Source organism: Bos taurus, chromosome 8 (assembly GCF_002263795.3).
Source record: "Bos taurus isolate L1 Dominette 01449 registration number 42190680 breed Hereford chromosome 8, ARS-UCD2.0, whole genome shotgun sequence".
Taxonomy (NCBI): Eukaryota; Metazoa; Chordata; class Mammalia; order Artiodactyla; family Bovidae; genus Bos; species Bos taurus.
The window spans coordinates 45,367,421-45,382,994 of NC_037335.1; the positions used below are offsets into that span (position 1 = coordinate 45,367,421).

Genomic DNA, 15,574 nt, shown 5'->3' on the forward strand with positions numbered 1-15,574 from the left:
CAGGTTGTCTCAGTTTGGGCTCTTGAAACATTCCTGCTGTGAATACTCTGTGGATCTGTGCGTGCGCACATACTGGCACATTTCTCTTGGGCCTCTGACCAGGAGAGAAATCATTGCATCGTGAATATGACTCCCTTTACCCTGCCTGATATGTGTGTACTTTAACTATGGCCTTGCATGTGAAGCTCTCCGAAGGCTAAGCAGCGCCCTGCCCGTGTTCATTTGCAGTGTCTAAATATTGATGGCAGTTCTCGGATCTCTGCACAGCTGGGCACAGGTTAGGTGGGGCCCGTTGGCCCAGTTTGAAAGGCATGGTCTCAGCTGTCAACTAAGCCGACGCATGCCTGCAGGCTGTCCCTGGGGATGTATCGGGAGCTGATTTTCTGTGATTGTGTAGGGTGCTGTGTGTTTCTGGAAAGATAGTTATCCAGATGAGGCAGAGAAGACACTCAGTGATTTGCTGTTTTGGGCACACCCGTGGTTGGTAAGCTCTATGTGGACTTTGGCTGTTTTATTCACCTGTAGTCCAGGCACCACAAACCCACATGCTTGGCACATAATGGATGCTCAATAAGTATTTTTGAGTGAGTGAATAAGTGAACGAATGAAAGAATGAAGGGTTTTCTGTGAGACCTTTGTAAAAAGTCACAGCTTTATGGGTTGTATGCAACATGAAGTGAAGTGAAGTGAAGTAGCTCAGTTGTGTCCGACTCTTTGCGACCCCATGGACTGTAGCTTATCAGGCTCCTCCGTCCATGGGATTTTCCAGGCAAAAGAGTGCTAGAGTGGATTGCCATTTCCTTCTCCAGGGGATCTTCCCAACCCAGGAATCGAACCCGGGTCTCCATGCAACATGGTTTATTTTTAATGCTCAAGAGAGCTATTAAAATTTATTTTCACTCTAATTTCTTCACCTTTAAAATTAAAATTTGAAATTTATCATTTAATATAGTCTCTTAAAATTTAAGTAGTTAATAATGGTTATGTGTCACAGCGCATTAACTCTAGGTAAGAAAAGGTTGCTTATAATCTGAGTGGTTTCATAACAAGTTGATAAAGTCTTTGGCGTTTGGCAAGGTCTGATTGATTTAAAAATTTGATTCATTCCTGTGATTGGCACAGTAGTGGTAAGGGATTAATCCTTTCTCTGACAAATCGAATTTAAATTACTCCTGCAGGCAGCACAGGATTACTTAAAGGCAGTTTAATCTTGTTAAGAAAGAATATCGAATTACAAAAGCCAGGTTCATACTTGGAGAATGTTTTGAAGTAATATATTTATTTTGCTAACTGATAAAAAATTTTAAACTGTTAATAGAGAGTTTTCTGTTTTTATTTTTGACATATATTCTAAAAGCAATGTGCTCATAAAAATATTCTCTAAACCCTCACAACTTCTGGAGAAATTCCAGTCCTTTCCCTGTATGCTTACAAAAATAAATAAGTCAGGGAAATAAGAAACAAGAACAAACAATGATGTTTTGTACCTTGATTCTTTTTCCTTTAATTGACATTTAAGTGTGTGTGTGTGTGTGTATATATATATATGTATATAAAACCAGTCTCTTATTGTTGAGCACTTAATTGATTATTAAAAACTATAAACAGCTGTATATGTATATAAATTTATATGTATATCTTTGTGCACTTGTACAAGTATTTCTGTAGAATACATTACTAGAACTGGAACTGATTGATTAAGTGGCATGTAGATTTTACATTTTGAAATAAATTAGGCATTTGCCTTCTGGAAGATTTATTCCAATTTATATCCCCACTGCTTCCCAAGAACAGGCTGGCCTAAAAACATAAAACTAATTCTCTTTCTAATTGAAAATATGGTCATCATGATGAAAAAAACTTTAGAAATGGACAGAAGTTAAATGATTATTTCAGTGCCTGTGTGTTTCACTGTGAATTGATTTATTTAACCTAAAGATCACTGTCCTTTTGGGAATTATACTCTCCATCCACCCCATAGCATTGTCCAGTCCTCGGGGTCATTGTCATCTTTCCTGATGACTTTTAAACACATTTTTGGGGTAGGATACTGAATGATGTTTTTTCTTAATGCATGAGAGTATAGCTATATTCAAAGAGGAGTTGGCAACTGTATTTATTTTACCACAACTTTCAGAGTAATTCACTGTTGAACTCTGTCAGCTTTAAAGTAAAGTGCAGAGAAGAAACTTGGAAAACATACGTGTTAGTAAGATTACTTCCAGGTAATGGTGGATTGGTTGTATTGAAGCCACATTGAAAACAGGTGTCGAGATGTTAGGAAGTGTTCTGTGAAAATGGAAAGGGACGATCGGTTCTGGTCAGCTGGATTTCTGCTTATTATTTCCCTTTAAGAAAAAACACTTTAAAAAAAAATAATAGGAAAGTTGTGTTATACTGGCACAAATTGGAAAATGCTGTTATAGAAAACAAAAATCCAGAGAGAAATGGCCATAAACTATTTCTCTCTGGAACACCAGACCATAGGCACCTGAGTTTCCAGCTAACCACCTCAAGCGTGATATGGAAAAAGCAGAGAGCCACTGAATGGAGTAGAAATTTACTTTAAAGGAAAACTTGTATGTAATAGAAATCGGTGCCTTCATCATATTAATTGGGTGATGAATGAATAATATATCCATTAGTTTATGGAAAAGAAAACATTTTTGAGTGCCTACTCTGTGTGCCAGACACTGTTCTAGAAGATATGAGACAAAAGTGAGTGAGATAGAAAAAAGTCACTTGAAAATCCATTTTCTTTTTTTTTAATTGAATAACAGTGATCATGGTGAATAAACTTAAACAGTGGGAGAGATTTACATATTTGAGACAGTCACCTCTTTCGAACGCTTACATATTTCATTGTGTTGCCATGCCTTCATTTAGCCTAAGCATCACCCCTTTTTGGACACTAATGCACCCCACCCCAAAAGCACTCAGTCCCAGGTGTGCTGGTAGCACAGAAACTAATTCTCACCTTTTCCAGGCACCATTTTTTGAGTTCTTTCTAACCCTAGAGACAATCTAAGTTCTATTTTTAAATCTCTTTCTGAGAATTCTGATCTCTTGGAACCAGATGGTATTAACCAGGGAAATGTCCCCACAGTGAGTACATAGAGGGAGGAGGGAACTAAAGGATTATAAACTCCTCTCGATTTGAGTAATCAGTGGCAGCCACTCAAAAGTAGTCTTGCTCATCTTTACAAACAAAATTGCCTTTTTCTAACCCCATTCTACCAAAAGAAAGAAATTATCTGCCAAGTGGCATCTCCCCCACCCCCCGCCACCAAGCCTAAGAGTTTAACTGGGTGAAACAGGATGACAGTATCTGCACATGTTTTGATTCTCTTCTCTCAGTCTTATTAGTAGCAGTGCGGGAATTGGCAAATTTGAGTTTAAAAAAATTTTAATGTAAAATAGCTAGAGAGTTTTTCTTAAATTATTTGTAAATAAGAACAGTAAAGCTTTTTATTCATATAATTAAATTTCTTTAAGTCCTTATGTTTTAGATATTGTCTGTTAAAAAAACATGTAACTAGATCTTCTTGTTTTTAATCCATTTTGACCATCTGTCTTTGTTGTGATAACTCTACATTCATTTCTACAATCATAGTTTATGTTTTGTACTAATATTTGCCCGCCTTTTACTAAATTTCCCATTTTGTCTCTTCTGCCTTCTTTTGGATTGACTTTTCATTTTTCCCTTTGCTATTCTGGAAGTTATATATTCTAATTATTCTTATGGTGGTTATACCAGAAAATTTAATATGTGGATTTTACTCAATGAAGTTCAAAATTAATCAACAGTTTAATTCTGCTCTTGAATGCAATATTTAGAATAATTAAATCATGTTACAGTCTTCTAGATTTATATACTGTGTTGCCTGGGTGTGTGTGTGTGTGTGCGTGTGCTCAGTTGTTTCCTACCTTTTGAGACCCCATGGACTGTAGCCAGCCATGCTTCTCTGTCCATGGAATTTTCTAGGTGAGAATACTGGAGTGGGTTGCTATGCCCTCCTCCAGGGGATCTTCTGACCCATGGATCGAACCCACATCTCCTGCATCTCCTACTTCGGCAGGTGGATTCTTTACCACTGAGCCACTTGGGAAGCTCACAGAATTTTAGTTCTGTCTTAGTTAACTCTCAGAAATTTCACATTTGTTACAGTTGCATATAGCCAATATACATCCAGATGTACATCCCTTCTTGTCTTTTATTCTTCTTTCTGGGATTATTTTCCTTTCTTAAATTTGTCCTTTGGAAGTTCTTTTACTGCTTGTCTGTGGTAATAGTCTGTCTTAATTTTGTTTTTTAAAAAATGTCCATCCCCCAAATCAACAGATACTATTTTAAAGATATAGTTCTACTAAGTTCAGGCTTTCATTATTGCTGTTTCAAAGTCAAATGTTATTCTAATCGCTCTTTTGTACTCTTTTCTGCCTGCTGCTAAGTCACTTCAGTCGTGTTTGACTCTGTGCGACCCCATAGACGGCATAGACGGCAGCCCACTAGGCTCCTCTGTCCCTGGGATTCTCCAGGCAAGAACACTGGAGTGGGTTGCCATTTCCTTCTCCAACGCATGAAAGTGAAAAGTGAAAGTGAAGTCACTCAGTTGTGTCCGACTCCTAGCCACCCCATGGACTGCAGCCCACCAGGCTCCTCCGTCCATGGGATTTTCCAGGCAAGAGTACTGGAGTAGGGTGCCATTGCCTTCTCTTTTCTGCCTAGCTGCTCTCAAGTCTTATATCTTTTTCTGTAGTAAGATTACCATGTTTTTCAAAGTGATTTTTTTAATTTGTTTTTTTAATTTACTCTGTTTGTGATGTATCAGTCTTGAACCTGAGGAATCATCAGGTCGTCTTGTTTTGGAGTATTGCATCTGTCTCATTTTCTTAACTTCTGGAAATCTAAATAGACACATTGTAAGACTATCTCACTTTCAATTTCTTTCACCTGCTTCACTTTTTTAATGATTTGTGCTGCACCGGGTAATTTATTCACATCTTTCTTCCAATTCATTATTATCTTCAACTTTCTATGCTATGTGGTTCAATCCATTTTTAAACTTAATTTTATTATCGTATTTTTTTTATTTTTTTAAAAATTTTAGATTTGCCTGATCATTTTTGATACTATTCTTTGATTACACTTTGAATTCCCCCTTTTTAATTTCTTATGAAAAACACATGAAACATATACTTTTCTTTTGGTCTGTGATTGATTTTTTCCAAAATGCACAGCCTTTGATTCTGCAGTTTATTTCTCTTAACTCTCACTAATGATGACCTGTTTTGTGTTTGTGTTTAAACTGTGAACTCGTTCGTGTTCCACAGATACTTGTCTGCAGGATTCTCTGAAGCCTGTTTTTTAGTGTGTTCCTGGGTATTTTTAGTGTGTTCGTGGAATATTTCATTCACTCCATGTACCTGGGTGGTGCCGCCAATGTAGAACCACTTTGGGTATGAGTGTTTTAGTAGGGGAGGGTGTCGTCACATCTATAATATGAATTTCAGTCTCAAGCCTGAGTGAGTACAGGTCTCTCAATACAGGAATTCTCCAGAGAGATATTTTTAGTTCTTTCCACTCTGCCCAGAGCCAAGAATGAGACAGGCCGCTGTGCCTGCTGTCTCCATCTGCCTCGCGTGCTTTTCCCCCTTATACATCCACTCTGATCTGATCTCTACCCTGTTTACATCTGCAGTTTTCTCTCTTTCCAGCCTCCTGTTGAAATGCCTGCTGCAGTGCTGCCTTATCTCTCTGGTTTTGAGCTTTCTTGGCATTTCTTGTCTTTAATGATTTCCCCTCAAAGCTAGCATGCATTTAATGGATTATTATGATTATGAAATGATATCCACTATTTTTCAGGTTTGTCTATACATCTATTTTAGAATATTGTCAGAAATTGACACCTAGGGGGTCTGTTTATGCTGGTATTATCATCTTTTATACCCATAATACTGATGGGGAAAAGGCCAAGGGGTCCCACACACCTTGATACAAATAGTATCAAGTTTGGCACTCTCTTGATAAAGGCCAAGGATTCCCTTAGACTTAAAAATGCATAAACTTGCCTAGGAAGTTGCTTTTGACAGGAGGAAGGGGAATTTTTTTTTTTAATTGAAATATATCTGTTTCCAACTCTAGATAAGGGCTTTTATTATGACCATGTTTTGGAGTGGTGATAAGAAAAAAGCTTAACACTTAATATTTCTTCCTTTTTAGGGTCTATCTCTCAGTATGTATTTCACTAATTTTCCTTGTATTGTTAAGACTGTCATTTCATTGAAGGAAAGTGTGTTTGAAAATAAGTAGTATAATGTTCCCACTCTTTTTGATGTGTGGAATGTGTGAGCTGGACTTTCTGTGGAGACATTTTGAATTACAGTTTTATTTCTAGCATTGAAATGCTTGTGGTTTTAATCAAATTGATTTTGATTCTTTTAAAACAGGCTCCAGGCATGGAAGAACTGATATGGGAACAGTACACTGTGACCCTACAGAAGGTGAGTGTAACGTATGTCATATCTGCTACAATCTGTTCTTATATTTACAGATCATGGATCTTTTTTTAATTGAAGTATAGTTGATTGACTATGTTTCCGGTATATAGCACAGTGATTCATGTGTATATGTATACAGAAACACATACACACTTTTTCAGATTCTTTTCCATTATAGGTTATTAAAAGATACTGAATATAGTTTCCTGTGCCTTCTAGCAGGACTCTGTTGTTTATTTTATATATAGTTGTATGTATCTGTTCATCTCAGATTCCTAATTTATTCCCCCTTCCTCTTCCCCTTTGGTAACCTTAAGTTTGTTTTCTATGTCTCCGTTTCTGTTTTATGGGTTCATTTGCATTAATGTCTTTTCTTGGATTCCACATACAAGTGGACTGCTGCTGCTAAGTCGCTTCAGTCGTGTCCGACTCTGTGCGACCCCATAGACAGCAGCCCATCAGGCTCCCCCGTCCCTGGGATTTTCCAGGCAAGAACACTGGAGTGGGTTGCCATTTCCTTCTCCAATGCATGAAAGTGGAAAGTGAAAGTGAAGTCGCTCAGTCATGTCTGACTCTTAGCGACCCCATGGACTGCAGCCTACCAGGCTCCTCCGCCCATGGGATTTTCCAGGCAAGAGTACTGGAGTGGGGTGCCATTGCCTTCTCCAATACAAGTGGACATATAATGACTGTTATTCCATTTATATATACCATAACAGATCATGGATCTTATTTTTTTGTACACAGACACAATTACTGCATTAACAAGGATTTGTATGTTCTATTTTTGGCTAAGATCTGTATAATATAGAAGAATCATAGAGATTCATTAATGTATTCACATGTCTTCAGATAGAATATTTTACAGGAAAAAGAGGAAAGAAAAGGAGGAATGGAAATAATCTGTTCTGTTTAATGTTAAGGCAGCTTCTACAACATCTGTAATTTTAAGTATAGCATTTATAACATCGTTCCCTCAGTAAGTTTTAAGTCCAAACTAGACTTCAAAACGTTGGTTTAGCACTCGGGAGACATGGGTTGTATTCCTTGTCCCACTCCTGATTGTATTAATGGGGCTAAGTTAATCAGATTTTTAATGATGCCCCCTCACCCTTCCCCCGACACACAATGGGATTGAAAGTAGAAGTAATATCATAAAGTTAGATTATAAAATACATCAATGTATTTTACTGCATTTTTAAAGTTATGTCACAGGTATTACCCCTCTTGGTTAAATTAGGTAATACAAAGAACTTCTAGAACTTGGAGTCTAATACACATTAATAACTGCTGCTTAATAAATGCTAGCTCTATTCCTTTTTATTCTGACAGCAGAGTTCGAGGTAGGCATGATAGGTGTTAGCACCACTTAAGACAAGTGCAGCCATTAGGAACTTGTAAGTGATTTGTGTGTGGCTAAATGAACTAAACACACACTCGTGATTCCAAAGTCTTACTCATCAAGCTGCCTTGGTCAGCCTCATGATTTTCTTGGGCCCTGTATGGGTCTTTTCCCACTCTGAGTCCTTCCAGTCTCTTGTCACCATGTAAATGGAGTCTGAGTTCCTCAAAGGGGGAGTTTTCCTTTGACCATCACAACCATAAACTTCAGACCTTGACTTCAGTGGAAACTGGTTTCTGAATAAATGTGTATGGAATCAATTTAGATAGAAAAACACAGATGGATGCTCAGGTGCTGAAACTTCTGGAGCAGTAATCATGATTTCTTGAGTTGAGGGGCCTCCCCCTTTAGGTCTTATTTTTCACCTCCTGTCATTTTCTGGGGCTTCTATTCTGACTGTTTTCTCTGCCTTTTCGCCATATACCACTTGAATTTGAACCACAAATTGGCAAAGGTGAGAAACATTTTAGGCCTGGTCCAGAGGATAGAGCTTTTTCTGTGTGGAAACTGGTATCAGGCGACAGTCCTGCCAAATCAAAGCCATGGGGTTAATGGACAGCTGCCCAGCTTGTTCTGTGTTTCTGTTTGCTGTCAATTGGCATAGTGGGCCCCACACACAAAAAAGTGGGAACTTTTTTTTGGGTGAAGGTTTCTTTTATTCTCTGAATAGATTTTTATATAATCAAACCCTTATTTAGCCTTATAGCCACATATATCCCTGGGTGTGAATATAGTCCACGTATAGTTCATATAGTCACCTGGATGAAATCCAGGAGCTTAGCTTTTTTGAACACTGAATTGCATTAAGATTCTGTATTATTTGGGTTCACCCTTATATATTTCTAGATTAATCTTGAATCTCATTCATCTCTATTTCCATCCTAAATGCATGTAGAAAAGAATTTAATACTTTGCTCTCTCATAAGATGTCAAAAATAAGTTCATCTTCAGATTTTGTCTTTAAAATCCATATACTTCTTCTTCACTGTACATTAAAATGAGACCATTAGCTCCTCTAACTTGTAAGTTAAAGGTATTCTTTAAAAATATGATTTTTGCACAGATTCAGTTGTGACAAGCTTTTCCAGTTCAGGCCTGGATACGAGAACAGGTGTGATTGGTGATTCCAATAGCACATACTTATTTGGACAGAAGATGTAATTTCCATCCCCTGCCAGCTTCTAGTGATAACTCCAGTCTGCGCTATTAATCTTGTCCAGCTTTCACAAGGCTGTTCCTTTTAGATAAGGTGTTTCCCTTTATAAACCTGTCGGCTAATCACGATGATGCTGTGTTCCGTTTCTCACTTGTTTCTCTAAGCCCTCTGTTTCTGAACTGTCTCTGGTTATTGGTTTGACCTTTATTTTATTGACTGCTGGTAATAAATCCTGAAAGCCACTTATAGAGGATTTTATTTTTATTTTTATCGTAACTTCAATGACCAGGATTCCAAGAGAGGATTTGGAATTGCAGTATCCGGAGGCAGAGACAACCCCCACTTTGAAAATGGGGAGACATCCATCGTCATTTCTGATGTGCTCCCGGGTGGGCCCGCCGATGGGCTGCTTCAGTGAGTGTCCTTTCTCCTGCTCCCAATCCCTGCCAGTCCACTGGTTGGCCCTGGACAGGGGGCGTTTGGTGGTGTGCACTTTTAAAATTAAATAAGAAAGGAATATATATATGTAAGTTAGTTTTCTGTCATACAGAGAGTATGGTAGAATTTTTACATCATTTTTGGGATGAGATAAAGTTAAAGAGTTAGGGTTCTATGACCTCAAAATTTCTTGAAGAAGCTGAGACAACCTCTTGACTTCATGCCCTCCAAAACACAAGTGACTGTCAGCCTCCTTTGGGGGCATCTGTAGATTTGCTGGAGCATACCATATGCTGTGTTCCACCATACACCATGGGTAAGGAGGGCCTGATGTACAAGTTCCTTCTGTGCTCAGACCTTAGTGCTGTCCAGTGACTCCTGGAGGGACCCCATGGGTTTGGGTCCTTCTCTGCAGGTAGTTTCCAGGAGACACTGTCCAAAGCACTCTGAGCGTCTGTCTCCTGGGTTCCTTCCTCTGAAGAGCTCAGACCAAGTTGACAGATTAAACCTCAGGAGTCATTAGACACTGAGCCCTTTAATAAGAATTTTGGATCAATCTTTTGCTTTTATTTGTTCCTAAATAAACGATTCAGAGGGGTGAGCTGGGAGTTTTTCATATCCCATTTTTCTGTTTTGTTTGCAGAGAGAATGACAGGGTGGTCATGGTTAATGGCACCCCTATGGAAGACGTGCTCCATTCATTTGCGGTTCAGCAGCTGAGGAAAAGTGGGAAGATCGCTGCCATTGTACGTCCTGGGTTTGTTTTCAGCTTGACTCCGTAGAGCTTTGTTTTTTGCCCAGAGGAAAATTACTACTTACTCTTTAGCACTGGACAGAATTGCACAATCCAGGGACCGCTCCCTCTGTATCCTCAGTATGTTGGGAGGGTGATGCCAGCTAAGGTTGATGTAAAGATCCCTTCTCGCCGTCTCATCCTTCTCCTAACTTAAGACCAGTGCTTCTCTTACCTGAATGAATCTGCCTGAAGAGCCAGGTTAGATAATTATTCTCTAAGAGAATTAGCTAGATTTCGAGCAATGGTAAAACCACATTAATTTAGAAACTCAATTATGAGCTCATAAAACTCATCTGTAACAGCTCTCACAGGATCATGTTCTTTCTTCATAAACTCGCATTTCTTTGGAGATAACTGGCAGTCTGTGCCATTCACTCATTTATGGGCTCACTCAGTTATTCAGCAAACATTGGTTGAAAATCCGCTTGGCCCTGGAGCAAGTCTGAGCTGTAAGGAGTGTTCACTCCAGCAGGGCAAGTAGACACACTGAGTGAGAATTGGAACATGGTGTGTTAGGGACAGTGCTGAGGGGATACACGGGGTGTGTGGTATTTGATGTTCTTTTTCCAGCTTTATATGATAAAAATTTTCAAACAAAAAGGGAAGTTCAAAGAGTATAACCAACACATATCTTCTATAGTGTTAATATTCTGCCATATTCACTTAATTTTTCTTTGTGTATATAAAGACATACTTATTTTTAGTGAACTATTTGAGGGGAAGGGGCAAGAAATGACAGTTAACCCTTCTTACTTCTGAAATCTCCTAAATAAGGACATTCATCTACATAACTATACTACTGTTATCCTATTTAAGAAAAGTAAAAAAAAAAAAAAAAGGAAAGTAATAATAACGTCACCGTGTCATTTAGTACGCAGTCCATGTCCTAAGGTGACTTTGATAGACGGTTTTTGTTCTCCATCCAGGAGCCAGTCAGAATTCATGAGTCACATTTGGTCCTTATCTCATCAGTCCTTTTTAGTCTAGAAGGATCCCTCTTTTCCCTCCTCTCTCCTCCTACACGACATCCCCCCACTTTGAATGACATGATTTATGGATGAACCTAGGCACTCCTATACAGAATGTCTCACTTACCACATTTTCATTTTTGTAACTTATTGATTTAAAGCCTCTTGGTGCTTTTCATACTTTTGAGTAGAAGCAGATTTTTGGAGAAACTGTGCTCCGTTTTATACTCGTTGTCTTACTTTCTTCTTAACACTCTGAGGTATTTATCCTTCTTGTTTTAAAGATGAGGAACCTGAGGCTTAGCCTGGGTAGGAACACACAGTTTTCCTGGAAAGGAAACCCGGGCTCTTAACCACTGTATTTTCTCTGGTTGTGATTGTCTTGTGTCTCCTCTGTTTGTTTGGTGACAGGTGGTCAAGAGGCCCCGGAAGGTCCAGCTGGCCCCGCTGCAGGACAGTCCTCCTGTCCACGAAGATGACCGGGCTTTCGAGGTGATGGACGAGTTTGATGGCAGAAGCGCCCGCAGCGGCTACAGCGAGAGGAGCCGGCCCAGCAGCCGCGGAGGGCGCAGCCGCAGCTGGGAGGAGAGCCCAGAGAGGGGCCGTCCCCATGACCGGGTGCGCAGCCGGGATCGAGGCCGGAGTCTGGAGCGGGGCCTGGACCACGACGACGACTACGGGCGAGCCCGGGAGCACAGCCGTGGCCGCAGCCTCGAGCGGGGCCTAGACCAAGATGATTACAGGCGAGCCCGGGAGAGCAGCCGCGGCCGAAGCATTGACCCGGTCTACGATCGCGCCTACACCCCTGAGGGGGAGTACGGCCACAGGGCCCAGCCTGATGCCCGGTATGGGGCATCCCAGAGCCGCAGCCGTGAGCACCTCCACTCCCGCAGCCCCAGCCCGGAGCCCCGGGGGCGTCCGGACTCGGACAAGCCTATCGGGGTCCTTCTGATGAAAAGCAAAGCAAATGAAGGTAGGCATGCGTGATGAAGAAAAGCACTGTAACAGGAGCTAACTCTTCCGTGGTACCTGCTTTGTTCCACACACTGACCTAAGTGCTTTGCACAGATTAGCTCATTTCATCCTCACCACCACCTCCTGTGGGTGTTACTCATATTTTTACTTTATAGACAAGGAAACTTGAGGCGCAGAAAAGTCCGTTGACTTGCACAGTTATATCATCAATGGCAGAGCCAGGTGGCAGAAATTTGGCTTTAAATGGATAGGCCAGTGATTCTCAAAGCTGCATAAGTATCACCTGGACTCTTGTTAGAAAGGCAGATTCTTAGGCCCCAGCCCAGCCCCTACTGAATCAGAGGCACTGGGGTGGCCCCTTGTGTTAACAAGCTCCCCTGGTGAACCCAGAGGAGCTTAAAGTAATGAAACCACAGTAGAGGATGCTACTCCAGCCAGTCTTGATTGAGTTTTTGCTCAATGCCAGGGCCTCTGTGGAATAAATATTTTCTTATTTAATCCTCACTAGAAGCCTGCGTGATGGGTAGGAAACTTCCCTCCTCTTTTACAGGTGGGGATAGATTTATGGTATGTGAGGAGAGATTTATGGTGTCCACAGATGAGGTGGGCTCTGTCCTGCACTGGTGATCCATGTCATGAGCCTGGAGCATTTGCACACACTTAATCGTGTCCAAATTCACTAAAGCCCTGGGTGATAGGTAGACAAAGCAGTATTACTTGCAGTTTAGGTGAAACTCAGAGGTGGGAGGTGACTTGCCCACATCTTGAAGCTGATAAGTAAGTGGTAGTGTTGGAACCTAAACTTCATCTCTTGAAAATAAATGACAGGGAAAAAGTAGGTGAATGAGCAGGGATTTAGAGCCCCATGTTGTGATATTCCTTGCATTGATTCTTGGCATTCAACGTTATAAATTCCTTGTAATACATGTTTTATCTCTTTTCGTTCTCTAATTCTTCTTCAAAGAGGAAAAAAGATGAGTGTCCAAGAGTGTAATGTGTAAGATCACTTGCTTTTTAGGTTGGGAATTTGCATTTTAAAGAGCCTATCAGATGAAAGGGTTTGTTTTCTTTAGCTCTTCTAGAGGTGCATAAAGAGTTGAGTTATAGAACTGGGTACCTGTTGAAAGACCTGATACTGAAAAGATATTGAAATAATTGCAAGGATGTGAATAACAGGATACCTGGAACACAGGCCCAGAAAGTAATGGTGAAGGTTGAGATTGTATGATCTCTGAGGAATGTGCATCTTAGCTGGTTTAAGGATTCTAGAGAATCTTATCATCCTAGATAATGACGTCAACCCCCAAGAATTACAGAGTGAAAACCATTCTGCTTCCAGATTGTGGACTGTTGAGGAGTTTTGCGAAAGATGGCTTGATGTGAGGCACACTTCACGGAGGTCTACTGTATGTTCTGTAGGACTTGCACCCAGGTTCCGGAGTTCCCTGCTCTAGTGCTCTTCAGTATTTTCCTCTTCCTCTTTCTCCTCTCCTGCTTCTTCCTCTTTCACCTTCTCTTCCCCCTCCTACTCCTGCCACAGAACCACATCCTGCAAATAATCGGGGGTGCACCAATATGTGAAAAACTTGACCAAATGTTTCGTGGAACAATCCTTACTGTGTGTTGGTTTTTGAATTAAAATTAAATTACATTACATTTAATTAAATTACATTACATTTAATTACATTAAATTAAAAATACTGGTCACAGCTCACTAAATTGATTTCAAGATTCACTCATGAGTTGTGATCCACAGTTAAAAAAGATGTTGCGTGTCCTAAGAAACTGCCCAAGTCATGCCTGGTCTTAGTAATACTGTCGAGGAACAAAGGGAGCTCATGCCCCTTTGCAGATACGACATTTTACTCCTTCTGGGCCATTTTGTTCTTTAAAGTTAGAATTCAGTGTTTATTGTTTTCCTCCCAAAGATCTACTTTTTCAAAAAGATTTTTAAAGCCACCTTTTGGTAAGATTATGTAATAATTAAGCATAACTGGCTAGTTTTTCCATAAGAGTTAATCTTTAAAAATATCTGGCTGTTGGTAAGATCTTCATTTGATTAAGATAAATATGATCCACTCATATGGCCAGCATTTCCATGTTTCATGGGCATTAGATAGACTTGCTGGTAAAAGTCTTAGAAGCTGGTCAGCTGATTTTTTCCTTCATTTGAAAGATGCCTACAAACACATCAATAGCAACTTATTTGTTAACTTTACGGTAAGAGTACAGTTTTTAAGAAGATAGAGAAATTGTTGACACATGAGAATTCATGGCTGAGGTTTGTCTCAGTCTTCTGTGCTGGACTGTGAGGCTGTTTAACCAGTAAGGAATTGCCATCATTGAAAGAAAATGTCATCCGTCTTACCCTTATTATTTCTTGAGAGTCATCTTCTTATAAGGTGGGGGTGGACCTCAACACTAATCATTGTAAGATCTGATGCATACTTACTGTAAGTCACTTAAAACTGATCTTTAAATCTATGTCTAAGTAGTAAAAAGAGATTTTGAATTGATAAGATTTTAGCCCATAACAATAATAATGAAAATTTGAATGTGCCTCTTTTAAAACCTGCTAGGTTTAGGTAGCTTCCTAAAATAACCGAAATTCATCCTCAAAATATGTCTATTTACAAGTTTAGTAAAATCAGAACAAGATTTTAAATATTTTATAGTATATATATACTTAGTAAATATAGTGGTTTTTCTTTTGAGAGCAACACTAAGCCCATGAATTCCCAGAGCTGTGCCAGTTTTAGCTGAATACTGTATTTGTTGCTTTGCTGGTTTATTTATCCCTTTTCTTCACACACTGAAGTTTTTTCAGTGCCAAACCCTACACAATTTTAATTGTTACAGATGGAGAGTATAATATTGGTGGTACCTTGCTATAGGCAACTGGATTGTCCATAGAACATGCTGGTACCGAATTGTGTTTTTTTTTCTTCCCCCAACATTTTATTTTGAAAAGTGTTAATTTTGTGGCAAATACTCACATAGCCTTCATCTAGTTTTGCCAGTTTTTAACATTTTGCCACATGTGTTCCATTTCTATTTTCCCCCTTTCTCTCTCCCCCTCTTCTTCCCCTGCCTCCTCTCTGTCTCTAATTGGTGTTTTGGAACCCACTTGAAAATAAAAAAAAAAAAAAGAAGAAAGAAAATAAGTTGCAGGCAAGATGACGTTTACCCTTAAATATTTCAGTGGGTATCTCCCAAGGACAAGAACATTCTCTTACATAACCATAATGCCATCATCACTGTTAAGAAATTAGTATGAATATGCCTTTTAATATATTATAGCCCAGTTCATTTCAAAGTTATTCCAAAATAATGTAATC

General features: G+C 39.6%; 1 protein-coding gene across 8 annotated transcripts in view; it reads left to right on the forward strand.

The window, feature by feature from the left end:
* The window catches only part of TJP2 (tight junction protein 2), a 98,821-nt gene that overhangs the window by 53,061 nt on the left and 30,186 nt on the right, over positions 1–15,574 (forward strand). For all 8 annotated transcript variants that reach the window (XM_010807869.4, NM_001102482.1, XM_005210008.3 and 5 more), the window contains 4 exon segments: positions 6,451–6,504; positions 9,349–9,473; positions 10,141–10,243; positions 11,673–12,234. In XM_010807869.4, coding sequence (XP_010806171.2) covers positions 6,460–6,504; positions 9,349–9,473; positions 10,141–10,243; positions 11,673–12,234 — 835 coding nt within the window. In that variant the 5' untranslated portion in view covers positions 6,451–6,459.